Source organism: Eptatretus burgeri, chromosome 13 (assembly GCF_056783735.1).
Source record: "Eptatretus burgeri isolate ZD-2024b chromosome 13, Ebu_testis_v1, whole genome shotgun sequence".
Lineage (NCBI taxonomy): Eukaryota > Metazoa > Chordata > Myxini > Myxiniformes > Myxinidae > Eptatretus > Eptatretus burgeri.
This window is the reverse complement of record NC_140973.1, coordinates 62,789,749-62,817,648: the sequence shown is the minus strand read 5'-3', so window position 1 is coordinate 62,817,648 and position 27,900 is coordinate 62,789,749. Positions and strand designations below refer to the sequence as shown.

The 27,900-nt window shown below is 44.0% G+C and overlaps 1 protein-coding gene across 7 annotated transcripts in view; it reads left to right on the top strand.

The window, feature by feature from the left end:
* Positions 1-27,900, top strand: part of BLTP1 (bridge-like lipid transfer protein family member 1) — a 357,046-nt gene that overhangs the window by 285,185 nt on the left and 43,961 nt on the right. For all 7 annotated transcript variants that reach the window (XM_085852760.1, XM_085852755.1, XM_085852759.1 and 4 more), the window contains 11 exons: positions 1,576-1,774; positions 10,756-10,917; positions 16,926-17,068; positions 17,665-17,800; positions 18,214-18,396; positions 18,583-18,768; positions 18,866-19,006; positions 19,471-19,764; positions 24,549-24,714; positions 25,099-25,256; positions 25,368-25,566. In XM_085852760.1, the coding sequence (XP_085708886.1) occupies positions 1,576-1,774; positions 10,756-10,917; positions 16,926-17,068; positions 17,665-17,800; positions 18,214-18,396; positions 18,583-18,768; positions 18,866-19,006; positions 19,471-19,764; positions 24,549-24,714; positions 25,099-25,256; positions 25,368-25,566 (1,967 nt within the window). The remainder of the gene's footprint in view (positions 1-1,575; positions 1,775-10,755; positions 10,918-16,925; positions 17,069-17,664; positions 17,801-18,213; positions 18,397-18,582; positions 18,769-18,865; positions 19,007-19,470; positions 19,765-24,548; positions 24,715-25,098; positions 25,257-25,367; positions 25,567-27,900) is intronic.

The following is a 27,900-nucleotide window of genomic DNA, read 5'->3' as shown; positions in this document are numbered from 1 at the left end:
GTCGCATGCCGGACTCGCTAAGCCGTCGGATTATGTAAAGATGGTTGGTGGATGGCCGAATATTACGGTTTTGTGACTTTGATAAAATAATATTAAATATTGCGTGGAGAAATGTAGCTTTTTGCTTTGGTCAACGTTACGAGTTCGTTTTAACTCGGATCGCAATTCTGTTTTCACTTTTGGTAACGGTTAAGTATGCTTAATACTCGATTGTCGAAATTCTGGTAAAAATCGGATGTTTTATGAGATTTATGTCGGGTGTCGTATCTGAGGCTTAACTGAAGATTATGCTAATGAGGGGGATTGTAACACACGACATTACGTGCTTGTTTTAAAGTCAATTTCAATCCCGTTTTCACTTTTGGTAATGGCTAAATATGCTTAATACTCGGTTGTCGAAATTCTGGTAAAAATCGGATGTTTTATGAGATTTATGTCGGGTGTGTATCTGAGGCTTAACTGAAGATTATGCTAATGAGGGGGATTGTAACACACGGCATTACGTGCCCGTTTTAAAGTCAATTTCAATCCTGTCTTCAATTTTGGTAACGGTTAAGTATGCTTAACACTCGGTTGTCGAAATTCTGGTAAAAATTTGATGTTTTATGAGAGGTTTGGTACAGAATCATCGTAGAAACTTCTGGTTTGCGTCACTACCTTCTCCAGAGACAGCTTTTATTAGACAAGCTCAGAGGTGAAGTTGACGATTTCGTCAGTACCAGTCTATGACTGCTTGTTTGTTTGTTTATCTGTCTGTACATAGGTTTGGTGTGTGTGTGTGTGTGTGTGTGTGTGTGTGTGTGTGTGTGTGTGTGTGTGTGTGTGTGTGTGTGTGTGTGTGTGTGTGTGTGTGTGTGTGTGTGTGTGTGTGTGTGTGGTCCTTTCAGAACATTTCATCTTAGCCTCATTAGTCAAAAAAAATTAAATTAAAAAAACCCAGTGCATCTGTTCTTTAATGCAGATAGCTCAACAGGGAATTGCCCCCATGCTGTGAAGTCAATCATAAGTATATTCCAACTATTTTGATGTTTTGTTTACAAGAAAGTGAATAATTACTAGCAAGTTGCCTGTGCCCACTCGGTATTCTAAACGGGATCAGGAGGGAGATGGAAAAAATGCAAATGGCGTCTTCTGTCATCGTCGGCAAGCTGTTTTTTGTTTTGCCAAGCTGTTTTTTGCCACGTCTGATACAATTTAAATGCTCTAATGGTGGTGAGGTGCTCCATTTTAAACAGTTTGTTCAATATATGTAGCTATTTGATGTCTAGGGTCTGTAATAATAATTGCTTTGTTGTCAAACCCAGTGACCAATTGCAAATTAATTGTAGGATTCACTCTTCCACCCTATTGATTTTACTTTACTGCCATCTTGATTTTCAGCACATGAGTTAAAGCAGGGACCATACTATTTAATTATGGTTCTTGGTCACCAACACTTTAAAGACAAATTTACTTAAAATTATTGATCTAAGTTAGTCGCTCTGCCTTTCATGAACAGTCTCGATCAAATCTGAACCACTCTTGTAATACTCAATGACCAAGCTTATACTGTTGGTTTTCTGTGGTGTGTTGCAGGTTCACTATTACTCAAAGACTCTTCGTCTGGAATCTCCCAGTATCTCACGCGGTTCTTCTTTGAGCCGATCGCAATCTAAAGAGTTCAAACTTTTCTCCATGAAGGAAATGGCCCACCAAGCAGCAGAGACTGCAACAACCACCATCCCTGTTTCAGCAAACACTCAAAAGGGTTTGTCTCTTCCACCTTCTAGTGTGGGTAAGTTTCTGATGATAAAGCCTCACCTCCTTTTGCACTGCTGAAACATGTAATCACTACATATTTAACATGAAAGATAACATAACACATGACATTTTATCCACTGTGACCTTTCACCAATGGCTGAAGAATGCGTGTCTCTGAATGATAAAAATAAAATAAAGATTTTAATAATATATTAATGAAGTTCTCAGGAAAAATCTCACCTTGGCCAGACATGAGAAGGATTTACAAACTGAGCTCTTTCATGATTCTGTGGGTGGTGGTGCATAGCCATTATTAGTTGAGGTGATCTGTCAGGTTGATTCCAATAATAAAAGTGAGACTCTGACACGCGAACTCGTTCTGCGACTCTGGTGTGGCTGGCGGACTAAGTTCGAGGGACGAGCAGCTGCAAGCTGTGTGAGATGGAGCAATAACAGGTCTATGATGTCCTTCACCGTTATGCTTGGGTAAACTGCTGAGCCCCGTCCGTGATGGGGACTGGGGCTTGAGACGGTTTTCTTCGAATCAGGAATTCTCAGTAGGTGGTAGATGGCACTTGTTTCTCCATGTGACAGGGTCCATGTGTAAGATAGCACTTAACAGTCCCAGATTGTGTAGCAATAGCTGTTATGGGACTCAATCTGGCATCCTCACCAATCACAGATGAGGATGCATCATCAACATATATATTAACAAGATGCTTGGTACGACGAAACTTCAATATAGACATAAACAGAGACATTTGAAGGACATTACCATAAAACAGACTAAAAAGAAAACCACAAAGCTTTTCGTTGTGCTCTCTTCAGGGGAAATTCTCACAAAGTGAATGAGGTTAGGAAGAATAGCAGTCGAATAGACACCGATCAACAAAGTCAATTCCGATTGGATGTTCTCTACTGATGCATCATCACCTCCCAACGGTTGAGGTGGGAGGAGCCTGTACAGCTCTCCAGTTGGAGGTTGCAGAGTCTGAGGCGGTGCCCCTCAGGCTGTTGCAGAATCCTCTTCATCAACATCTGTGATCGGGAGACGAGTTTGTGTTCCTCTTCTTCTTTGCACAAACAAGCAAAGCGAGTGGACAAACTTTTTTTTATTGCCAACATAACATCTGGTCCATGGAATAATCCATAAATTCTGGGTTATGTCGGCAAAAAGAGTCGAAAAGATATATATATATATATATATATATATATATATATATATATATATATATATATATATATATATATATATATATATATATATATATATATATATATGTTTATATATATATATATATATATATATATATATATATATATATATATATATATATATATATATATATATATATATATATATATATATATATATATATATATATATATATATATATATATATATATATATATATATATATATATATATATTTATATATATATATATATATATATATATATATATATATATATATATATATATATATATATATATATATATATATACTAGTAAAGGTGCCCGTCTTCGACGGGCATCACTGGCAACATATGGTAAAAGACAGATAGCATGAATGTATTTTAAACAATATATTATATCATTTTTATCCATCGATTATCATTCAGGTTTTCCACTTCGATGACATTACCACGTAGTTTAGTGACTACACAACGTGTACCATTCGTGAGTTCCGGGGGATCCATAGAGCGCATTAAAATTACAGAGCACCCTACTTTAAAGTGATCCAGAAGGCTGGATCAGTTTCGTCTACATATTCATATCTTGTAGATTTTAGCTGGTCAGAAAGTCATGGTTTCATTAAGAAACTCCGGCACATGGAAAGTGCAAATCAGTCAGGTATGAACTCAACTGTTTTCTCCCCAAATGGAGCGTGATTCTATGAGCTGAACTCATCTTAGTGGTCCTCTAAAAAATGGGAAACATTTTTATTTCTTTTTTGTGCAATAATTCCTCCCATTTTGCAAATGGAGAACATGAACTGTTTAACTATCATAATCATCAAAACGAATTTTGAGGAGCCTCTTAAGGAAGACAATAATATTACTATATATGTCAAAGCTTGTTTCATTTCATGCAGTAACAAAAATCTGATGGTGGAACAAAGAAAGGGGCGTGCCGAAATATATATATATATATATATGGTAGCCCGAAAGTTACTTTACCCCTGATAAATTTCCCGCACTTCCCTCCGTCCCTTCCCCTCTGCCCTCGCCCCCTCGCCCACCATAGTATACGGAAACACTGACTCAGAAGAATGATGGAGCACATACAAATACAATGACAAATTAATTATTGTAAGTCCTGTACAATAAAACCTGTATATTAAAAGAGTTCAAGAACAATGCTTCACTGGGAAGGGTAAAGAGACTGTCAGGCCACCCTGTATATATATATATATACATATACATGCATATATTTATTACACTGGCACTTGATGCCCCACTGACTGTGACTGATGAGGCCACATTGTACTTCGCTCCCACAAGTGCCATCAGATGATGCATCCAGGATGTATGTTTGTATGTATATACAACACTGAATGAACACTGAATCAAATGTATCTCATACAGAGCAAGGGGTGGGGGGGGGGGGTGGACAGAGGCTGGAGAGGAGGTGGTAGAAGACAGAAAGACCACTGATCTGCCTGCTGTGAGAGTGAGAGACCCAAAGACAGCCTCATCACGGGAGATACCAATGATCCTAAATGCCTTGGTTTCCACAGCGTGAAGCCGAGAAAGGTCAGGCGGGAGCACCAGCCCAGAGGGGAGAGCAGTACTCCATCAGGCTGCCGACGAAAGCTCTTTACGTGGTCAGGAGCTCAGGTGTGCCAAGGAAGGACTTCTCACGATGGAGGATGCTAAGTTGGCGACTGACTTTGGAGGCCAGCTTGGAAATGTTGCTTTCCCAGGAAAGATCATGGCAGACAGTGAGACCCAGAAGCTTGAATGGAAGGACTTCTTCAAGCAAGAGTATCGTTGAGAAGTATATTGGGGGGGGGGGGTTTCCAAATGGTCCTTTTGGAGAAACAAAGTGAGAGTGTGATATTTGTCCAGATTGAAAGACATGTTCTACGTGTTGGACCAGCTTGTAGTTTTATCCAGATCTGCAGAGAATGAAGCGGCTGCTGCTTGCCGATTTGAGGGATGACAGATGGTCCGGCAGAGGGTGGAGTTATCAGCAAAGAGATAAAGAGGATTTTCCAGAGAGTCAGAGAGATCATTGATGAAAACCAGAAAAAGAACAGGGCCCAGAACACTGCCTTGAGGATCTCCAGCCTGGACAGGAAGAGGGGATGAGAGGACTCCATTAATGGCCACACATTGGCTGCGATAGGAGAAGTCTGCGAGCCATGAGTGATGATGTCCTTGAATACCATAGGAAGAGAATTTGTTGAGCAGGGCAGGGTGCCAGACTGTATCGAAGGTGCATTATATGTTTAGGGAGATGGCTGCGATTTCATGTCTGGCATGGAGGATATCCATCCATTGTTGGGAGAGCAGAAGCAGCATATCCAGGGTAGAGTGACCTAGTCTGAAACCAAATTGATGATCGGAAATCAAGCCATTGGAGAAGAGGAAGGATTTAATGTCTGGAGCGATGATGGATTCCATAACCTTGCTGATGATTGGAAGAAGGCTGATTGGTCTGTAGCTGCAGGGTCGGTTTTTGCACCTTTTTTATGTAGAGCGGTAATGTTTGCTGATTTCAAATCAGATGGCAGATGACCTTGAGTAAATGAGAGGGTGAATAGAACGGAGAGAGGGTGAGCAAGAGCACCAGAGCACCAGAGCAGGTTTTTAGGACTCGTGGGCTGATGCTGTCTGGACCGGTCGCATAATCTGAGTCGAGGTTTGACAGCAAACTCTCCGCCTTGTCAGGAGAAAAGAATACAGAGTCCAGGAACAACTGGGTAAGGTGGGTACAGAAAGAGATGGGTTTGGGACACAAGATTTAGATACAAACACGGACTTTCCGCATTCAGCCTTTTCACGTGTCATGTCAGCTGTGCGGCCATTTGAGGTAAGGGGGGGGGATTGAGGGGGAACATCCACCAGAAACAGACTTAACTAGATGTCACCAGGATTTCGAGGAGGGAGACATGTTTGAGGGTTCAGACTTGAGATTGGAAAGATGTTGTTTTCTTTCTCTCCTGAGGGCACACACACACTTGTTATGAGCTTTGTTGAAGGAACTGAGATTGTCTTCAGTTGGATTAGCCCTTCCATGAGGTGAAGGCAAGTTGTTTCAGGACAACTGCCTAGCCAACAGCTCTTCAGTGTACCGTAGGCGGGAGGAAGAAAGAGTAGGAAAACTGAAGACGAGAGGGGATAAATCTGTGCATGAGAGAGAACAAGTTTACATGAAATAATTCCCAGGATGACTTGATGTCGGAGAAAGTAGAGATGCGAGACCAGTCTAGAAGTTTGGCTGCTTGAAGTTGCTGCCAGTCGGCCTGAGTGAAATGCCAGGCTCAACGGTGCTGAGGTGGTTCTCTAATAGCAGCCAGAGAGATGTCTACTTTGACAAGCACATGGGCAGATGAACCGATTGGATCGGAGGAAGAACAACAGATATTTTCAGGGGAATTGGTCAAAATCAAATCCAGAAGAGATGGAGTACCATTGGTTGAGATCCGGGTCGGGAAGTTGACAGATTGTGTCAGTCCCAATGAGTCATAGAAGTCTTTTGCTGAAGTGCCATGGCAGATGAGAGAGGTACCCACACCCAGCCACACCCAGGGGAGGAGGTTTTGGGTGCAGTGGAGGGGAGGGGAAAGGGAGGGAGGAGGTGGTGGGGGAGGTTAGGAGAGTTATTGAAAGAGTGTGGGGGATTGTAGCAGAGCTTAGGGAGACGGCTGGATGAGGAGGAGAAAAGGCTTGGTGGTGATGGGTTATGGTGCTGTGGGAAGTAATAACAGAGTGGGCAGAGGAGCTGGAGTGACGAGCTGGAAGAGAGGGTGTAGGGGGGCAACTTTGGGGAGGGGGTGAGGGGAAGATTGGAGGGAGAAGAGTGAGGGGAGAGTTGAGGGAGAAGGCTGAGGGGGAGAGTTGTGGAAGAAGGGTGAGTGGGGAATTTTTGAAAAAGGTGAGAGGGAAGCTTGGAGGTGGGAGAGTGTGAAGGTTGCTTTGTGAGGAAGGATTGAGAGTGAAGCTTTGAGAGGCAGGGAAGACAATGAGATCAGGCACAGCCAAGGTGCAGGAGGGCGATGGGAGAGGTGAGTAGAGGGGAAGAATTAGACTTGGTCGAGGTATGGTGAAGAAGTGAGCAGGCAGGTACAAGATTTGAGGGGTTGGGAAGAGGGGGAGGTGTGCTGAGAGGAAGGAAGGAGCATGTTTGTGGTGATGAGTGTATTGATTGAGAGAGGAAAATATCTTCGGTAAGAATGGAGCCCACAGATGTTAGAACACCACACACTTTGGGACAACAGAGGAGGAGCTTATACTGAAGCAGAAGACAGTGAAGAGGTGCCAAGAGTGGCGGTAGGATAAGGGGCAAGATGGGAGGGGTAAGTAGAGGGGAGAACAGGTGAGTGGTTAGGAGGAGGTAGATTTAAGGAGTTGGGGTGAATTGGCACTGAAGGTGTAAAAAAAAAAAAGGACTATTGATGGATCACGAACACGCATGCCAAATTGAAAACAGCCTTTGGAAGAAGGAAAGAGTAGTGAATTATGATACAATACCAAGAACCACACATGTGAAATAAACCTCTGGAAGATTTTTGGTCTTCATGGGGTGCCATCAAAATTGATGAATCTGATGTCTGAACTATACTGTGTTACTGAGAGTGCTGTGAGATGTGGTGATACCATCTCCGACTTATTTCCACTTGCTCCTGGAGTTTGTCAGGGGTGTGTACTGTTCTCCACACTTTTCAGCGCTTGTATGGACTGGATTCTGGGGAGGATGTCGGAGAGATCAAGCTGCGGTGCATCGTTTGGGAATGTCAAGATCTCTGACCTTGATTTTGCAGATGATTCAGTCATCTTTGCAGAGACTCTGGATATCATTTTGGGGCCCTCAATGTGCTGAATGAGGTGTCAGAGTCGCTGGGATTACGGGCTTCCTGGGTTAAAACTAAGATCCAGGCTTTCAATGACATCTTGGATGCTGCTTTCTTGTCTGTACCCGTTTGTGGTGAGGATGTTGAGGTCACGGAGAGATTCACTTTCCTTGGCAGTGATATTCATGTATCTGCTGGCGTGAGCGAGAGGTCAATAAATGTCTGGTTCGGACCGAGGGAGTCATGGATTCACTGGATCGTGGAGTGTGGTGCTGCCGATACCTGTGCAGGAGGACGAAAGTCCGAGTCTTCAAGTCCTTGGCGCTTCCAGTCTTGCTCTACACATAAGACTTGGCCTCGTGGACCAGGGATCTGAGATGGCTACTTTATTCCTTTGGTACCGAGTCTTTTCAGAGACTCTTTGGCTATCGCTAGTCAGACTTTGTGTCCAATGAGCGGTTGCCGAGAGAGACTAAAATGAGATTTGTTACCTACATAGTCCATGAGCGTCAGCTGTGACTGTATGGACATGTGGCTCGTTTTCCTGACGCTGATCCTGCTGACCAGATGCTCTCAGCGAGGGAGCCTTGTGAGTGGGGTAGGCCAATGGGCTGACCACGTGCCTCATGGATGCAGCAATTTGATCAGCATCTCAAGGAGATGGGGATGGGCCCGGCGTCCTTCTGGGGGATGGCCAGACTGAGGCCCCTGGAGTACCGGCAGAACATAAACACAGCGACGTGTTGCTCCAGTGCATGCTCCCATACCTGACCTGACCTGAGTGATAAATCCTCAGTCTCATAGTGCACTTGTTGACCTGTGTTACCTCAATTATCATGGTAGTCAGCTTATTGGACACACTCCTTGGGCATGGTAACCATCAGAGTGACCAGACCAGTAGTCGGTGTAACCACCCGCCATGTTCTCACCACTATCTGGTCTCCAAACCTCAGAGAGTGCTGCCATACCGATGTTCAAATGCTGGAGCTCATTTGATAGCAGAGACAGGTGATCATCCTCTCTTAGGGATGAGACATTCCAGGCAACCACCTGAAGGGACTACCTCAGTTTAACCCAAGGAGATCCGCCGTCTGGTGCCGTCTGGTGGGCGACCTGGTGGACCTTTCACACACTTCCATAATCCAACTCATGAAGGTTACCCCATGCTTTTTCTCCTATCATTAAAGAATGGGGGCCCTGAAGGCTTTTCCACAATCCCATCACCCTGTAAGCTGCCCTGCAAAGGGCAACTGTGCAGGAGGTACTCCCATGGAGTGGGTTGTTTCTTTTTGTTTGCGGTTCTTTTTTTTAGTGTTTTGCAGAATGAAGTGTTTTAATGTGATCGGAGTGCAAATCCTGCCACCAACCTCCTAGAAACATGTAACCCAACTGCAAGAGGTCATCCACAGACACTATTGGGCTCCAGATATGTTCAATGAATCTTCAAGATGCCTGTTTTAATCGCTCGTCTTTCCACAGTTGAAGAAATAGCAGGACCTTGAGCTTTAATGTTGCGGTTCCTGCTTTAGTAGAATAATAAAAATGGTACCGTTTGAAAGCTAATAATTAATCGATTTACTTGGTTGAAAAAAAAATGGCCGTTTTTACAACCATTTTTCCCTGCTATGCAGGGGTTGGGCTTTTTCTTGAGGCAATGTTTTACGCCAGATGCCCTTCCTGACGCCAACCCTGGTCGCCTCTGACGACACACAGGGATATGGTACACCTATTCTAACCAGGGCATACACCGGGACCAGTACACTGGTACTCACTTCGCTGACCTCGGAAGGATGACAGGCTGAGTCAACCCCCTGGTGTTAATTCAGCAGCCAACGGGACTTGAACTCAGGACCCTGGGATCCCAAGCCACCACCCTAACCACTAAGCCAACACGAGGCTTGATTTACTTGGTTAGAAAGCGAATAATCCATTTACTTTGAACAAGATGTTGTGCGCGTTTGATCATGAATATGCCTGTTTTAAAAGCCCTTTCTGTGAGTGAAGAATAAGAAATGGAAATAGGAGATGAATGCAGCGGTTCCAACGGTAACACTTTTTAAATTATTATTCTACGACAGCAGGAACCATTTACAATGACACAGGAGCACGCAAAATTATCTATCTTAATACTGTACATTCTCCTCGAAGTAATATCAAAGTACACAGAAGAACACAAACAACAACAACAACCACAGCAACCATGACAACAATTACGTCTTATAAAAAACATTATTTTCACTTGTTTTAATTCTACATCCTCATTGACACTCACAGATAAACCTGCAATTTTTTGTTAAGTACAACATGGTGTTTTGATTAAACCCATCAGTGAAGCGACGGTTCGGCAGGCCAAATTAATGTAAAGGTTGTTGGTTGTTATGAATCCTTACGTCATTGTTATTCATGTGATGTCCGATTTGTTTTTCTCATTCCTCCATACTGGAGATTTAATAAGAGACAAGAAAATATGAAAACTGCCTTATCAAATCTCTATCTCATATGTTGCCCTTGGAAATCTATATCCAATTATAAATTTATATTGCACCGTCCCTCACTCGGGAAAGCAGAAGTAAAGTTTCAAAAAGTAAGAACAATGTTTTACAGGAATGACTTTGAATTGATTGGAACGGTTCATTGAAATCCTTTCGGGAAAAGACTTAGACAGGTGCAAGGTATCTTCAACTCCTTGATATTTTAGCTGACAAGACAGTGCTACACAATTGTTACAAAATCAATTTTAAGTCTTTCAATGGTTGGAGGAAGAGAAGATTGACATAGATTTTGTTGGCCTCCAGCTTTATAAAGCTGAGTCCGAACCAAGTTTTTGTCCATGAAAATCTGCACACACCGTGCCTCTGGATCCACATCACACCAGTTGCCCTTATCATGCTCGGTAGCGATGCTTTTTAAAAAAAATTTCTAACTTCTTGTCATTGAATGTGGGTGAAATGCATTTTGAGCACTGCCAAATGGGCCTTTTTTACTGTGTATGCAGGCAAGGTTAAAGCAGGAGGTGGCCTTAAATCTGCCAAGCTGTATGCCTGGGTCGCCCTACAGTCCCTGCCAAAAGAGATGGTGATCAGTCCCTGTCTCCTGGATTTCCTCGAGAAAGCACTCGAGTTGATTCCCATTACACCCATCGACCAGCGCCCTCATAGTAATGATTTTGCTTCTTCACAACACAATCACATTTGCATTGCAAAATATTTATGCATTTTCAGTACTTGCTGCTTTGTTGTACTTGGAACACATCTTTGTGCACTAAACATTGTTTAATTATTTTTATAGCGCGTGCGCTGTATACAATTGCACCGACTTTGAAATGTCCCCGGCGTCGTCGACCACGTCTCCGGTGGGTCCGGTGTCCCCCCCCCCCCACGTTCCTCAAGACTGCCAATGACGGCCGTCCGGTAGATGCAGTGCGTAACCTCGACGGAAATGGCGACAATTGACGGAAATACCCGGGTATTTCAATGGAAATTTGTGAAACTAATGTGCTATATATGTGAAAACCATTAAATTTATTGCTTGACGGAAAAAAAACGAAGAAACGCTCCCCTCATGTACGAACGAACGAACGAAAGACGTCATTTCCGTCCACCATGGCATTTCGAGCCGAACGCAGAAAGCTGTCATTCTTATGCCATCATTCTCTTTAATATTAGCCATAAACAAGTGTTTCGTCATGCATTAGTAGTTGAAATTTACTTACAATCATTCTTTTGCGGCCCCCTGCCACGCTGTATCGAACGATTTCATTCCTTCTGTTATATATAAAGGTGCTTATCACAATAATAACAAGATTTTTACATTTCAAATATTAAGTACACTTTTTAATTGTTTTTCAACTGAAAAAGGATAAATTGCATATTTTAACATTAGTGTACTCATTTGATTCACCACACGCGCTGTAATGAAGGATTTCACTTGTTTCTCTACAATGTTGATGTTTGTGGAGGAGCTCGATTTTGATTGACAGTGTTGTGTGCGAGAGCATAATATATATTCCAAATCAGCCAGACCTCCACCAATTCATGTATTTTCACTTTTTATTTTCTCAAAATTGTTCCTTTTAAGAGTCTAAATAACTTATATTTGTTTTCAATCTGCTTATGCTGCAGAAATTCAAATCGTTATCTTCTTACTTTTTCCTCTTTCCTGAATTTTATGCCTCTTCAATCTTCCTTTTATCCTCCTCCCCCCCCCCAATCAAACTTATTCTTTCTCCCTCCTGCTTTCTGCCACTTCCCATCTCTGTCACCCTCCTTTTTTGTCCTCTATTCTTTTGTCCTCCATTCCTTTGTCCTTTCTCCCTTTGTCCTTTCTCCCTTTGTCCTTTCCCCCTTTGTCCTCTCTCCCTTTGTCCTTTCTCCCTTTGTTCTTCCTCACTTTGTCCTCCCTCCCTTTGTCCTCCCTCCCTTTGTCCTCCCTCCCTTTGTCCTCCCTCCCTTTGTTCTCCCTCCCTTTGTTCTCCCTCCCTTTGTTCTCCCTCCCTTTGTTCTCCCTCCCTTTGTTCTCCCTCCCTTTGTTCTCCCTCCATTTGTTCTCCCTCCATTTGTTCTCCCTCCATTTGTCCTCCCTTCATTTGTCCTCCCTTCATTTGTCCTCCATTCATTTGTCCTCCCATCCTTTGTCCTCCCTTCCTTTGTCCTCCCTTCCTTTGTCCACCATCCCTTTGTCCATCCTCCCTTTGTCCATCCTCCCTTTGTCCACCATACCTTTGTCAACCCTCCCTAAGTCTTCCCTTCCTTTGTCTTCCCTTCCTTTGTCTTCCCTTCCTTTGTCTTCCATTCCTTTGTCTTCCCTTCCTTTGTCTTCCCTTCCTTTGTTCTCCCACCCTTTGTTCTCCCACCCTTGGTCCTCCCTTTGTCATCCCTTCATCCTCCCTCCCTTTGTTCTCCCTCCCTTTGTCCTTCCTCCTTTTGTCCTCCCTCCTTTTGTCCTCCCTCCCGTTGTCCTCCCTCCTTTTGTCCTCCCTCCTTTTGTCCTCCCTCCTTTTGTCCTCCCTCCTTTTGTCCTCCCTCCTTTTGTCCTCCCTCCCGTTGTCCTCCCTCCCGTTGTCCTCCCTCCCGTTGTCCTCGCTCCCATTTTCCTCACTCCCATTGTCCTCCCTTTCTTTATCCTCCCTCCCATTGACCTCCATTCCTTTGTCCCCCCCATTCCTTTGTCTCCCCCTTCCTTTGTCGTCCCCCCTTTCTTTCTCCTCCCTTTCGTTGTCCTCCCTTTCTTTGTCCTCCCTTTCTTTGTCCTCACTCTCTTTTTCCTCCCTTTCTTTTTCCTCCCTTTCTTTTTCCTCCCTTTCTTTTTCCTCCCTTTCTTTGTCCTCCCTTTCTTAGTCCTCCCTTTCTTTGTCCTCCCTTTCTTTGTCCTCCCTTTCTTTGTCCTCCCTTTCTTTGTCCTCCCTTTCTTTGTCCTCCCTTTCTTTGTCCTCCCTTTCTTTGTCCTCCCTTTCTTTGTCCTCCCTTTCTTTGTCCTCCTTTTCTTTGTCCTCCCTTTCTTTGTCCTCCCTTTCTTTGTCCTCCCTTTCTTTGTCCTCCCTTTCTTTGTCATCCCTTTCTTTGTCATCCCTTTCTTTGTCCTCCCTTTCTTTGTCCTCCCTTCCTTTGTCCTCCCTTCCTTTGTCCTCCCTTCCTTTGTCCTCCCTTCCTTTGTCCTCCCTTCCTTTGTCCTCCCTTCCTTTGTCCTCCCTTCCTTTGTCCTCCCTTCCTTTGTTCTCCCTTCCTTTGTCCTCCCTTCCTTTGTCCTCCCTTCCTTTGTCCTCCCTTCCTTTGTCCTCCCTTCCTTTGTCCTCACTTCCTTTGTCCGCCCTTCCTTTGTCCGCCCTTCCTTTGTCCTCCCTTCCTTTGTCCGCCCTTCCTTTGTCCGCCCTTCCTTTGTCCTCCCTTCCTTTGTCCGCCCTTCCTTTGTCCGCCCTCCCGTTGTCCTCCCTCCCGTTGTCCTCCCTCCCGTTGTCCTCCCTCCCGTTGTCCTCGCTCCCATTTTCCTCACTTCCATTGTCCTCCCTTTCTTTATCCTCCCTCCCATTGCCCTCCATTCCTTTGTCCCCCCCATTCCTTTGTCTCCCCGCTTCCTTTGTGGTCCCCCCTTTCTTTGTCCTCCCTTTCGTTGTCCTCCCTTTCTTTGTCCTCCCTTTCTTTCTCCTCCCTCTCTTTTTCCTCCCCTTCTTTTTCCTCCCTTTCTTTTTCCTCCCTTTCTTTGTCCTCCCTTTCTTAGTCCTCCCTTTCTTTGTCCTCCCTTTCTTTGTCCTCCCTTTCTTTGTCCTCCCTTTCTTTGTCCTTCCTTTCTTTGTCCTCACTCTCTTTTTCCTCCCTTTCTTTTTCCTCCCTTTCTTTTTCCTCCCTTTCTTTGTCCTCCCTTTCTTTGTCCTCCCTTTCTTTGTCCTCCCTTTCTTTGTCCTCCCTTTCTTTGTCCTCCCTTTCTTTGTCCTCCCTTTCTTTGTCCTCCCTTTCTTTGTCCTCCCTTTCTTTGTCATCCCTTTCTTTGTCCTCCCTTTCTTTGTCATCCCTTTCTTTGTCATCCCTTTCTTTGTCATCCCTTTCTTTGTCCTCCCTTTCTTTGTCCTCCCTTTCTTTGTCATCCCTTTCTTTGTCCTCCCTTTCTTTGTCCTCCCTTCCTTTGTCCTCCCTTCCTTTGTCCTCCCTTCCTTTGTCCTCCCTTCCTTTGTCCTCCCTTCCTTTGTCCTCCCTTCCTTTGTCCTCCCTTCCTTTGTCCTCCCTTCCTTTGTCCTCCCTTCCTTTGTCCTCCCTTCCTTTGTCCTCACTTCCTTTGTCCTCCCTTCCTTTGTCCTCCCTTCCTTTGTCCTCCCTTCCTTTGTCCTCCCTTCCTTTGTCCTCCCTTCCTTTGTCCTCCCTTCCTTTGTCCTCCCTTCCTTTGTCCGCCCTTCCTTTGTCCGCCCTTCCTTTGTCCGCCCTTCCTTTGTCCGCCCTTCCTTTGTCCGCCCTTCCTTTGTCCGCCCTTCCTTTGTCCTCCCTTCCTTTGTCCTCCCTTCCTTTGTCCTCCCTTCCTTTGTCCTCCCTTCCTTTGTCCGCCCTTCCTTTGTCCGCCCTTCCTTTGTCCGCCCTTCCTTTGTCCGCCCTTCCTTTGTCTTTGGTCCTTACTTCATCTTCTCTTATTCTAGCTTATCCTATTTTTTCCACACTTTTGCCTTCCTTTCACCCCCCCCCAAACCCTCTTGTTCACTCTTCTTTTCTTCACTCACCTCCCACTTGTTTTTCATTCCTGCATCTTCCTATTCCCTATTCTGCTTATTCTGTATTTTTTCCTCCTACTATTTTGTTTAATTTTTGCCATGTAAAGATTTTTGTTTTTCTCACTTTTCGATTCTGTGCTTTTTGTTAATTAGCTCACCTGGAACGTAGTTTCGGGGAGCTTATGGGATTGTGCATCGTCAGTTAGTCCGTCCATAAACACTTGCAGCTTCTTCTCTAAAACTTAAAACACAATTTTGATGAAGCTTGACCACAACGTTCATCACCAATGATGTACAAAAGTTTGTTCATGGCATTAAAAAAATCGTGGTCTGAGAGGGTCTATGGAGGGAGTTTATGAGGGGAGTTCCCCTCCCCCTCCCCTCCAAAGAAGAAAGAAAGAGGTTTTTGCTTTTTACTCCTCAGCCCGAATTGGGCTGAAAAAGGGGTATTGTCGTCATAGGCGTTGTCCGGGCGTCCGTCCCTCCGTCCGGGCGTCTGTCAACTTTTGGTTTCCGTCAATTTCGAGGAGAACGCCTTGTCCGATTAAATCCATTTTTGCAGGGTGTGTTGGGGTTGAGTAGAGGAAGGTTTATTTCGAAAATGGGTGCGCTGCGATTTTCAATGTAGCCTCCATGGCAGCCATCTTGAAATTGGTTTCCGTTGATTTCGAGGAGAACGCCTTGTCCGATTAAATCCCTTTTTGCAGGGTGTGTTGGGGCTGGGTCGAGGAAGGTTCCTTTCGATAATCAGTGCGATCCGATATCCAATATGGCGGCTAGGGCAGCCATCTTGAAATTGGTTTCCGGACAATAACTTGAGAACGGCTTGACTTATTGATTTCATTTTTGTGTGATATAATGGGGGTGTCTCGAGGAAGATTCCTTTCGATATTCAGCGCAATCCAATGTCCAATATGGCGGCTAGAGCAGCCATCTTGAATTTGGTTTCCGGACAATAACTTGAGAATGGCTTCACACATTGATTTGATTCTGGCGAGGTATAATGGGGTTGAGTAGGGGAAGGTTCCTTTCCAAAATGGGCATGCTGCGATTTTCACTGTGGCCGCCACGGCAGCCATCTTGATATTGGTTTCCGTCAATTTTGAGGAGAACGCCTTGTCCGATTAAACCATTTTTGCTGGGTGTATTGAGGTTGAGTAGAGGAAGGTTCCTTTCGAAAATGGGCGTGCTGCGATTTTCAATATGGCCATCATCTTGAAATTGGTTTGCGTCAAGGGGCTGAGGGGTTATGCCCGCTTTGCGGTGCTATTTTTTTCTCAGAAACCACACACACAATTCCGATGAAACTTGACCACAATGTTCATCACCCATGATGTACCAAAGTTTGTTCATGGCGTTAAAAAAAAAAATTCATGGGTATTTACATTCTTCTCCATTACATATTTTCTGGATCATCGACGCCTATCAGTGGTTCCCTGGTTTTCTTATCCAGCCACTACCAGGTGAGCACCCAGGGGTATTGACCCTATTTTTCGTTTTTTCCTATTAATGTATGAAATTGCACATGAGGTTTACATATACTGTTGAGTTTTTCTGATGTGGTTGTTAAACCAGAACAGCACTGACTTTAAACTTGTCCATGCAGAAGCTTTTGCAAACCCACTTAAATACTGCACATTGCCAATTTTAGTGGTCTGCGACGCTTTTCATTTTTCATTTTATAACCATTGAAATGGCTGAATGTGAGTTGTCTTGAGGGCTATGGACATATTACAGTTGGAGTGGCACAATTTATCACATCCAACTCTCCTCCATTTGTATACTTATTACGTTGATGGGCCCTTACTAAATGAGGCGAGAACAATTCTCATGCTGTACATTAACTGTTGTCCATCGAGTTTCGCCTCATTTTATTACTGACAAGGAACTTATCAAACACTCGTGTATTTACTCGTTTGCATGATCAACTAAACCACTTGATTCTTGCTGTTTCACTTCATTTGCATTCCATATAGCTGAAATTCACCACAATGAAGAAGAACTGGGTCACTTTGATGTGGCAGATCCACATGAAGAGACAGCCACTTCTCTTGTATCCGCTTCGGCAAATGCCTACACATCCTTTCCTGTTGATGTGGTCGTGTACGTTCGTGTGCAGGTGATGACAATGCTTAAATCCATGCAATCCATTTGTTGCATGTAATATAAAATTTATACATATGGCCTCCCTGCCCCCATACATGCTCCCTGTGCACAAACCCCTCCCTATGAAAGCACCACCCCCCCCTGGGCATGCACCATTCCCCATGCACCCCCTCCCCCCACACACACCCCGCCCCCTCCCATACACACCTATTTATCGTGACTAACAACATTTTTTTTTTTTTTTTACTTTTGAAACATTACCTTTTGTGCATTTAGTTGTGATTGTACAAGAGTTCATTTAAGCCTTGACATTTGGTGGCATTCTCTTGTAGTCCATTTTTGTGATTTGAAGTTTGTTTGTTTGTACATTGTGATTGCTATTCAAATGTCTCTGCTGTTTAAAAAAAAAAAAATTTTCATCTGTCAGGGGAAAATGTATTCAAGCTTGTCTCGTTTTAAGTTCTCGCTTCTTACATCCTTGATATTTCCACAAAATTGTGTATTGATTAGAGATTGTACGAGAGTGGTGTTGTCGTTGGTTGGTGATACTTATTTTGTTCTCAATAATTATCACAAGTTACGATAGTTTCTGTTTCACTCCTTCCACAGCCATCACAGATTTGTTTTAGTTGCCTGCCAGTGTCACGTGTTGAGTGCCTGCTCAAGTTGCCCTCGCTAGACCTGGTGTTTTCCTCGAACCGAGCCACGATGGAGAACAGAGGTGTTCTGGAGTCCGGCCCACCAGGTGACCAGGGTAGCCCTTCAATGTTCTTTTCCCCACTTGTTCAGATGGTGCTTAAATCGCCATAAGAAAAGCTGTGGCATTGCAGGGTGGGGTCAGCAATCGAGACCTTCCAGTGGCACGGAACTCCCGAAAGTTGGCCACGATACCATTCCCAGTAAAGTTAGCAATCTTGTTTTTCTGTGCGTTGATAGTTTCTCATCTTTCTGACCAGCTGATGATTCTGCATGCCCTGCAAAGTATTTGCTGTTCATCAAAAGTGAAATGCAATTACAAGGGCAAAAACGTCCTTCATTTGTAATCCTGTTGATTATAATGACTTAAATTGACTCAATCAAACTGCTTTGAATGGTTGTTGCAGAATACGACATTTGCCGATTTTAGTCATTCCTTTAATTCTCTCCTGTTTATTTTAGGCCTAAGTGCGTCACAAACCCGACTGCGCCATTGTAGCAGCCAGTCCGAGTTCTCGGTGCCTCCAAACTGCAGTGGACTGAGCTTCACAGCCTGCATGTCCGATTTCTCCCTCTTCGTCTTCCACCCTTACGGTGGAAAGCAGAAGGCCAATGTCGGATCAATGGCACAGGCTGGCATGCCAGGTTCATTCGTTCATTCATTCATTAATTCCTTCATCGAGTCATGTTTTTTTTAATTATTTTGGTATTAATTTGTCAAAGGTTTTTGTCTATTTTGTGCACATTAATTAATTTGTTAAAAACAGGCATGGATATTTAGCCAAGTTTTGATTGTAAAATATGTCACCACCATTTTGCGTTTAATCGCAGGCGATGCCTCTTCAGAGGAGCAACCTTCGGTGACGGGCAGGAAAGATTCCCTGAGTATCAATTTGGAGTTTGTGAAAGTGAGCTTGTCCCGCACAAGGAAGGCCGGTACCCCATTCATTCATGAGTCCCAGTCAACTCTAAACAAGAGCAACACCAAGGGTGAAGCCACCCTTATCAATATCTCAGGTGAGCACATTACATATCGTCTTCCATTGCTTTCTTCGACATGCTTTGGTCTTGACCATTGCTCGAGTTGAAACACATCCGTACATTTCACTTCTAGGTGTTTGTGACATTGGTTCTGCTTCTTTCAAGTACGACATGCGGCGGCTGAGTGAGATGCTCGACTTTCCAAAAGCGTGGTATCGGCGTAGCATTGCCCGTAGGCTCTTCTTGGGAGATCAAACGGTTGTGAATATCTCTTGTAAGCACACTTTTCCTTGATTCATGAAATACAAATGTTTGTTAGATTATCTTGTTTTTCTGGCATTCAAAGTTTCTCTTCTTTATGACCAGCCGATGAACTTTTGATTCCGGATGGTAATATAGTGAGTGGGCTCTAGCTTGTTGTCTTATCTTGGTGAAAAAGACCGATGTGGTGTTCTATTTTTTTTTAATTATCTTGCAAAGAAATTATTATTTTTTAGCCGATATTTGTTATTACCACAAAAGCGTCCTCTTTCATTTTGCTGATGGTAAAACCCTGTGGAGCATATCATGCAATTTGTGAGAACTTGGGAAACCCATTTGTTCAGTAATTAATCTTGTGCAGCAAAAATAACTTTTTGTTTATTGTGCATCACCAGCACAAAAAATGTCAAATGAATGGTCACTTACCCAGTGAGTTTGGGATCTCGATTTCTTAAACATCACTTCCGTACATTTCAGCTTCGTCGTCAGGAACTCCAGAGTCAACAGACAGTACCAGTCATCGCCTCTCCCCGGAGTCTGTTCGTAGAGCTAACTTTCGATCTTGGGAGTCTCAGGACCCAAGGCTGGAACCTTCTATCCTTGTTCCAGCTCCAATGGCAGGTGCTCAGACAACGGCCTCCAGTTTCCCATTTGTTCCGCCATCTCCAAGCATCTTCAGCATTTCTGGCTTAAGCTCACCCCGCACCCTCAAGTCACCTTCGAACACTTGCTTACGCAGCTCTTTGGATTCCAGCACAGCCAACCGTGCAGGTTTGTTTTCATTTTGCCAACATTTTTTTTCTGATCGATCAACTGCTTTGGTCAGACGATATGTGAAGTAAAATGTTATTTCAGCATCTCCTTATTGACATGAAATGTTTACTGTGGAACTTGCAGGAACATCACACTTTTACATCACTCTCGTGTGTGTGTGTGTGTGTGTGTGTGTGTGTGTGTGTGTGTGTGTGTGTGTGTGTGTGTGTGTGTGTGCGCGTGCGTGCGTGCGTGCGTGCGTGCGTGCGCGCACATGCGTGGCCACACAACTTATGGCCACTCACAACTTCTTGAAAATGCAAAGTAATTTTGATGAGGCTATTTTAAGTTGAGGTTTGTGGAAGAGCTAGAACACAGAATGGATCAGGAACCAACAGAACAAAAAGAACAGAAGAAAGAAAGGGTGGTGACTCCAACAGCAGGGCAGAGGGACAAAATCGATGAAGACCGACAAACTAGGGATCTGGGAGTCTCAGGGGAGTTCGCGTGGCTCAAAAAGATCAGTTTTGGCTGGGGGATGATCTGAGATAGTGGTGTACAGCTGTCTTGAAGACCTGGATGGAAGAATGGGATCGAAGAGCATTTGGGAGTTGTTTCCACAAGTGGGGAAAAAGAGGAACGAATGAATGGAGGTGGTGAGTGAGGGGGGATGATGAAGAGTGGGATACTTAAGAGGGATGGGGTTGGAAGGACATCGGCTTGTAGGAGATGTGGCTGAGGGTACTGACATGGAGTGCTTTGACCTGAAGGACCTGAAGGGGAATATGTCGTGAGCAGACAACCTCCACAAACTGGACTTCTCAAGATTCACATTCTAGACATACAGAGACGAAGGTCATGGATAATGACCGTTTTTACAGCCATTTTTCCCTGCTGTGCAGGGGTTTGGCTTTTTCTTGAGGCAATGTTTTATGGCCGGATGCCCTTCCTGACGCCAACCCTGGTCGCCTCTTACGACACACAGGGATATGGTACACCTATTCTAACCGGGGCATACACCGGGACCAGTACACTGGTACTCACTTCGCCGACCTCAGATGGATGACAGGCTGAGTCAACTCCCTGGTGTTAATTCAGCAGCCAACGGGGTTGAACTCAGGACCCTGGGATCCCAAGCCGCCACCCTAACCACTAAGCCAACACCAGGCTTAGACAAAGGTCATGGGATGGGTGGAAATAGTTATTGTTGAAGGCACAGAGGATGATGTTGTAGGTGGTTACTGGAGGAGTGTTGATGAACCAAACGTTTATGTGAGTGAGAGTTTTGGAAAATATTATTTGTGAAGAAGAGGAATAGCTCCCTCATGAAGAAGAAGCACATGTAGAGTGCTCATGATGTAAAAATAAGGAAGGTGAAACATTTTAAAATGTATTTAAAAGCTTTTAAAGGAAGAAGGAAAGTGTTTCATTCACTGAAGATTCATTTGGGGACTACTGTATTGACAAAAGGAAGAGATTTGGAATGAAGTCCAGGAAATACAAGCAGAAGCTATTACAAACAGATTGAAATCCATGTTTTTGAGTGAAAATAGTTTTTGCTTGTTAAGCAAGGAGAGTGAATAGGATAGCGTCGAGGAGTCAGAAAGGATAATATTGGGGGGGGGGGGGGGAAGAAGCGGAACAAGGAACACGCTGTCCAAACAGGTTACTTGGCCTTGAGCAACACAAAAATAAATTTGACAATACAGCACAACAGGTACTGTACGATTTAACATGTAAAATTGGACAAAAACACAAACAGCAACACAGGGACCAAACTAGAAGGGCACTCTGGAGAGAGCATACCTCTGCCAGACTGATTAGTTTACCTTTGGTAACCCACTGATAGGCCAGATCTGGATTCAGACCTGAACTAAAATCGAATTGGCTTGTTCTTGTCACCTAACCAACTCATCCACCAAGTTCTGTCTGAATCCGTCCACAACTTTCTGAGATATTATGCTATGATGGACATCGCGTGCTTTCGATACAGTCTGGCACCCCGCCCTGCTCACCAAACTCTCTTCCTTTGGTATCCAAGGCAATCTCCACTCTTGGCTCGCAGACTTCCTCTCCTGTCGCAGTCAACGTGTGGCCCTTAATGGAATTCTCTCATCATCTCTTCATGTCCAGGCTGGAGTTCCTCAAGGTAGTGTGCTGGGCCCTGTGCTTTTTCTCCTTTTCATCAATGATCTCTCCAACTCTCTGGAAAATCCTCTTTATCTCTTTGCTGATTACTCCACCCTTTGCTGCACCATCTGTCATCCCTCATATCAGCAAGCAGCAGCCTCTCCACTCTCTGCAGATCTGGATAAAATAACAAGCTGGTTCAACACTTGGAACAGGTTTTTAAATCCTGACAAATCTCACACACTCACTGTCTCTCCAAAAGGACCATCTGGAAACCCCCCTCACCCCCCCCCATCTACTTTATCAACAATCCTCTTGAAGAAGTCCTTTCATTCAAGCTTCTGGGTCTCAATATCTGCCTTGATCTTTCCTGGGAAAGCCACATCTCCAAGCTGGCCTCCAAAGCCAGTCGCCGACTGGGCATCCTCCGTCGTGCAAAGTCTGTCCTTGGCACACCTGAGCTCCTGACCACGTACAAAGCTTTCATCTGCAGCCTGATGGAGTACAACTCTCCCATCTGGGATGGTGCTCCCGCCTCTCACCTTTCTCGGCTTAACGCTGTGGAAACCAAGGCATTTAAGATCATTGGTATCTCTCGCAATGAGGCTGAGTCTTTGGGTCTCTAACTCTCTCATCATAGGCAGGTTGGTGGTCTTTCTTTCTTGTACTGTCTCCTCTCCGACCTCTCCCCCCCCGCCCGACTGCTCTGTCTGCTATCTGTCCCACCAACACTTTTGCAGGGCGCTCAAGGTCCGCCAGCAACCCCCTTCTGGTTAAACTACCAAACCAAGAATCACTGCTCACCTTAATTGTTTCATTCATCTTTTTTCCCCACCTTTGGAACAAACTCCCGCACATTCTTCAATCCCACTCTTCCCTCCAGGTCTTCAAAATAGCTGTTCACAACCATCTCTTATCTTCCCCCATCCAAAACCATGATCTTTTCTACCCCCGTTAATCCACCCCAAACCTACCTCCTTCATATTCCAAGCTTTCCTTCCTGAAAGTTCATGTAGTGTCCATCTTGTTTACCCCATGTTTACCCCATGTACCCACCCCACCCCACCCCTCTCCCTTCCACAGATCTCCTCATGCTATTCCCCACTGTTTTGTGCTTCCCTCTCTCACCCCTCTTGTCTCCTGCTCCCCTATTTTTATATGTTCTGTGTTAGTGCTTATACGAGCCTTGACATTGTATATTAAAAATAAAAATATGTCGTTTGTGACTATCTCTAAGTGGTGAAAAATTACTTTCAAAATTCTCGCATCAAGATTCGGATCCGGATATTCACCAAAATCTAATCATTTTGTCCTTGTCACATACCCAAGCTCTCCACCAAATGCCATCCAAATCCATACACAACTTTTTGAGATATTTTGTTTACAAACAAACAAACAAACAAACAAGAACGATATCATACAGAGCACGATACTTGTGAAATCCATAAAACAAATTTGACTTTAAAAATAATTGGCTAGTTGAATTCAGTGACCAAATATGCAACTCTGTTTTCAAATTTCAAGTCGATCAGATGGAAATTGACAGTTTTAGAAATTTGTCCTCTGTTGACTTTTGGCCTATGTTGACCTTTTGGCCTATATTGACCTCAAAAATACTAGTTTGTTGAATTCATTGACCTGACTTTCAAATTCTCTTCAAATTTCAAGACAATGGGATGAAAATTGAGGATTTCAGAAATTGCACCCAAGTTGTTGACATTTGGCCTATGTTGACCTCAAAAATAATTGGTTGTTGAGTTCAATGAACAAATACACAACTACTCTTAAAATTTCAAGTCAATCGGCTGAAAATTGGCAATTTTAGAAATCTAGCCAATGTTGATCTCAAAAATAATTGGTAGCTGAATTCAGTGACCTGATATGCAAATCCTCTTCAAATATTCCATAAATCAGATGAAAATTGTGGATTTTAGAAATTCGACAAAGTTGTTAACCTTTGACCTTTTGACCACAAAAGCTATTCAAGTTTTTATTCAAGTCGGCTTAAAATTGTGATAAACATACATACATACATACATACATACAGACAGTCAGAATAACACACAAGACTAATCAAGATACAGTACTTGAAAAATCTTCGATTTTCGCAAGTAACAGACAGACAAGGGTGAAAACATAACCTCCATCCACCTTTGGTGACAGAGGTAAATATAACAGAAAGACATGATGGATCTGGTCCAGGAAACCTAGCTTTGAAATGAAAAGAGCAACTGCCGATGGAACCAACATGTGCAGCAGACCCCGAACTGGAAGCCTTGAATTTATTTAGCCGTTACAATCTCATTTCATGTTGTTTGACTGCAACTAAATTATTTGTCTCGATTTCATGAGTTATGATTCTTGTCCACATCCGGTCAGCTGATGTTCGCTTCATCTCACAATGGAAGGCAGTCGGTGAAACAAAACGGGCACCATGATTTTTGGTTCACTAAATGTCTTCATCAAATGCATTTCCAAAGTGTTAAATTAATTGAAGTCATTGTGTGTGATGAATCGCAGAGTAGTTGGATACATTGTGTGGTTCCCTGCTTACGTACATATTGGACTTTATTTTGAGATTCCGAGGGTTATTGCATCCAAAAAGAAATTGCATCATTGATATTGCCGTCTTTAATAAACTGGTGCAAACTCATGTGCATACTGTTTTTCAGACTCTCACACAAAGACATCAACTCCAGCCTCCTCACGAGGTTCAGAGGGGAAGAGTAAGGCGGGCGGGCAGCAGAGCGCTCCATGGGAAACGCTGGTGCTGTTTGCAATCAACTTCTCGCAGCTGAACGTTCAGATGAACATGAGCAACGCGATGGGAAACACCACGTATGTGTTGCAAATGCTGATGTTTGCTTTTGGAGGAGGGGGAAAGAAGGCAATGCCACCGAGTGTTTGAAGATCACAAAGAGAACCAGTGGACCAAGACCTGAGTTAGAATCAAGACGTTGTGTATCCACTAATGTTTCATTAAAATTAATAAGATCCTTGGATTTGCATCCGAGAAAGTAACCCCAATCACTATGATGGAGTATTTTGTATAGTTTTCACGAGGTTTATTTCGTTGTGCGGGTTTGAGAATGCAAGGGCACTTCACCAGCTGCATCATCCATGATGAGGTTCACAAGTGCATGATGATTGAAACAAGAAAACAAACTTCATTTTAAATCGCTAAGTTTTGGTTCTGGCTGATCCGCTGCTTTGCCACCGCAGGTGGAACACCAAAGGACTCAGAAGCCAGGGCCGTCTCTCAGTGGGGAGCGAGAACGACCGAGACATTTCAATGACGGTTGGACTTGGTAGTTCCCAACTGGATGCCAAAGGTGGTGTGGTTGGTGGTACGGTGTGTGTCAATACACTGGAGGTTGTTGGTGAGAGCCAAAGTTAATGCTCAATTTTCTCCAATCAAATTTTACAGTTTTAATCTAAGGTTGTTTGATGATGCGGGATGACGCAGCAACTTCCTCACTTTATTTCCACAGCCTTCCTCTCGGAGCACCCATTGCAGGAGCCAAAACATCGTGTGCAGATTACCCTGGGTTCCACAGAGGCCAGGGTGGATTACATGGGCACGAGCATCCTCATGGGGATCTTTAGCAATGCGGACTTGCAGCTTCGTGATGAGTGGAAGGTCACGCTGGACCCAGAGTCCATTTCTGACTCTACACTGACAGACAAAACGTGTGTCCCTGTACAATACAATGGCTTTGCTTTTCCTGTCTTAAGACTTGGCGATGACGTAGATGGTTAGAGGAATGTACGGACAATGAAAGAGGAGTTTTTATGTAAGGTAAAATGAGAATGCTCCGAATACTCTGATAAAGAGAAGTCATAAAGTATGGGAGTGCACGAAAAAGGAAGATGAGAAAAGAAGGAAAGTTTAAGATGAGTGATTCAAACCAAAGTTGTGTTTTGAACAAGGGATAACATCAGGTGTCGTAACAAAGCGAACAAAGGAATTTCTTCCCTACGATGACGCATCTTTTATCTAAAGGATATTTGGTTGATATCCACCTGTTTTGCAACAACTCCTTCGGCTGCTTGAGAGATTAAACATTCTTAGTGCAATGTGGAAAGGGAGGAGCTGTGGGAGGATGAAAAGAAAACATTGAAATGTGCAGCTTATTCTTGAAAAAAAAGTATTTTTCATCTGGGAAATGCTCATGGGAAGCCAAGAGGAGGCATTGTTTATGACTATTTTGCAGAACTCAACTCGACCTTATCTCAATGGAAACCTCAGGTTATTATCGTTGATTCGATGCATAATGCAAATTATTTTCGAGCTGACTGTGATTTTCGAGGAGACTCAAACTTGGTGGGTTTGTTTTTTTTTTGTCCACATTGTCGACAGCAATGCTGAAAAAAAAATTTGAGATCATCCTACTTCGCAGTTTTCTTAATTTTTTTTTTTAAACTGGAGCGATGAACCAGCTTTTTGACGATGGCACGGATACACCTTCCCAGTGGATCTTGGCACACTGTGTGTCTCCGTCATCAATTGCAACTTGCCTTATTTTGTTGGAAACCTCGGAGATTGCCTCGGATTTTTGCAACGGTGGTGGTTGTTGCTGTGTGTTCAGCAACTCGATATGGGAGGTTATGTAAAGAAGTGTGAGGTGTTGGAAGTGGGGCGGGTGGGTGTTGTGCATTAAAGCACTAACACCCAATGAACTTACTTGGGAACAGATGGAAATACATGCACCAGCTTGTTGATAAGCCTGACACAGACATAGGATCCAAAAAGGACTGCATAGATTATGGACTTCCTCTCGGAAAATTGCACACTCCCAGGCCTGTAATCCAAACTGCATCCTTCATTAAGGTTCGATGCAAGATGCCCAGTCCACAATGAAGAACTCCATTTTAGCAGCTGAGGAGCTTTCTGCCATAAAGTTGTGCAGGAGCTTCTCCAAAAAGGCTGTTGAAAGGTCATTGATAAATACAATCCAAAAATGCAATGAAATCAAAGGAATTTAGAGAGTGAAGGGGAAGGTCCCAACACGTGTATATCTAACTATGAAATTGATCAGCCAAGTATGGTTTGTTAATGGTACAATTACATAACAGCAAATGGAAGTTAATGGCTGCTCTTTTATATTTATCCCATCGCTTCGCTGACGGGAATATTAAGGAAGGTGGGGAGAGAGAGGGGGGTGAAGAGGGGGTGATGCGGGGCAGGTGAGGGGGGCGGTGCAGGTGAGGGGGGGCGAGGAAGGGTGAAAGGAGAGCGACGCCTCACCACACGTTAATAAACACTCCAGGAGGGAAGGCTGGGAGAAAGAGAGAGGGTGGGGGGAGAGAGAGAGGTTTGGGAGGAGACTGCTGCTCTTTATTAAGAGGGGTGGGCCATGAGGATAGGACAGAGAGAGAGAGAGAGTGGGAGAGAATTGGGTGGGGGGGGGTGGTAGAAAAAGAGAGATAAAGGTGAGGGAGGAAGGTGAGTTAGCAAAGAGAATGGTATTTTATGCTGTATTACCACGCACGCACGCACGCACGCACGCACGCACGCACGCACGCACGCACACACACACACACACACACACACACGCACGCACGCACATATCTACATACAGCCACTTCCCTATTTACGTCATAGATGCGTTTCTGGAAAACCTAGTCTCAATCAAGATATTGTAAATCGAACGTCAAAATCCAATTGGCTTGATGTATGAAAGGGGGAATGCGTTCCTGACAAAAATGAAATTGTGGAAATTTTTCAAAGAGTAAATTAATTAAAATATTCTTCGTCTTCTTCTCTTCCTCCCTTTATAAGGGGTGGGTTTCAATGGCACCAAGCTTCTGCCCTGCCTTGGCCATGAAACTCCTCCACTTCCCTCTGTCCTCAGCCAACTCTCTACACTCTCCAACCACCCCTACCTTACTGATATCCCTCCTCACACAATTCTCCCACCTCAACCGTGGTCTACCTCTTTTCCTCCAACCTTGCTTCCGAAACCTATCCACTCTCTTTGCCATTCTTTCTTCCCCCATCCGCTCCAAGTGTCCTGCCCATTT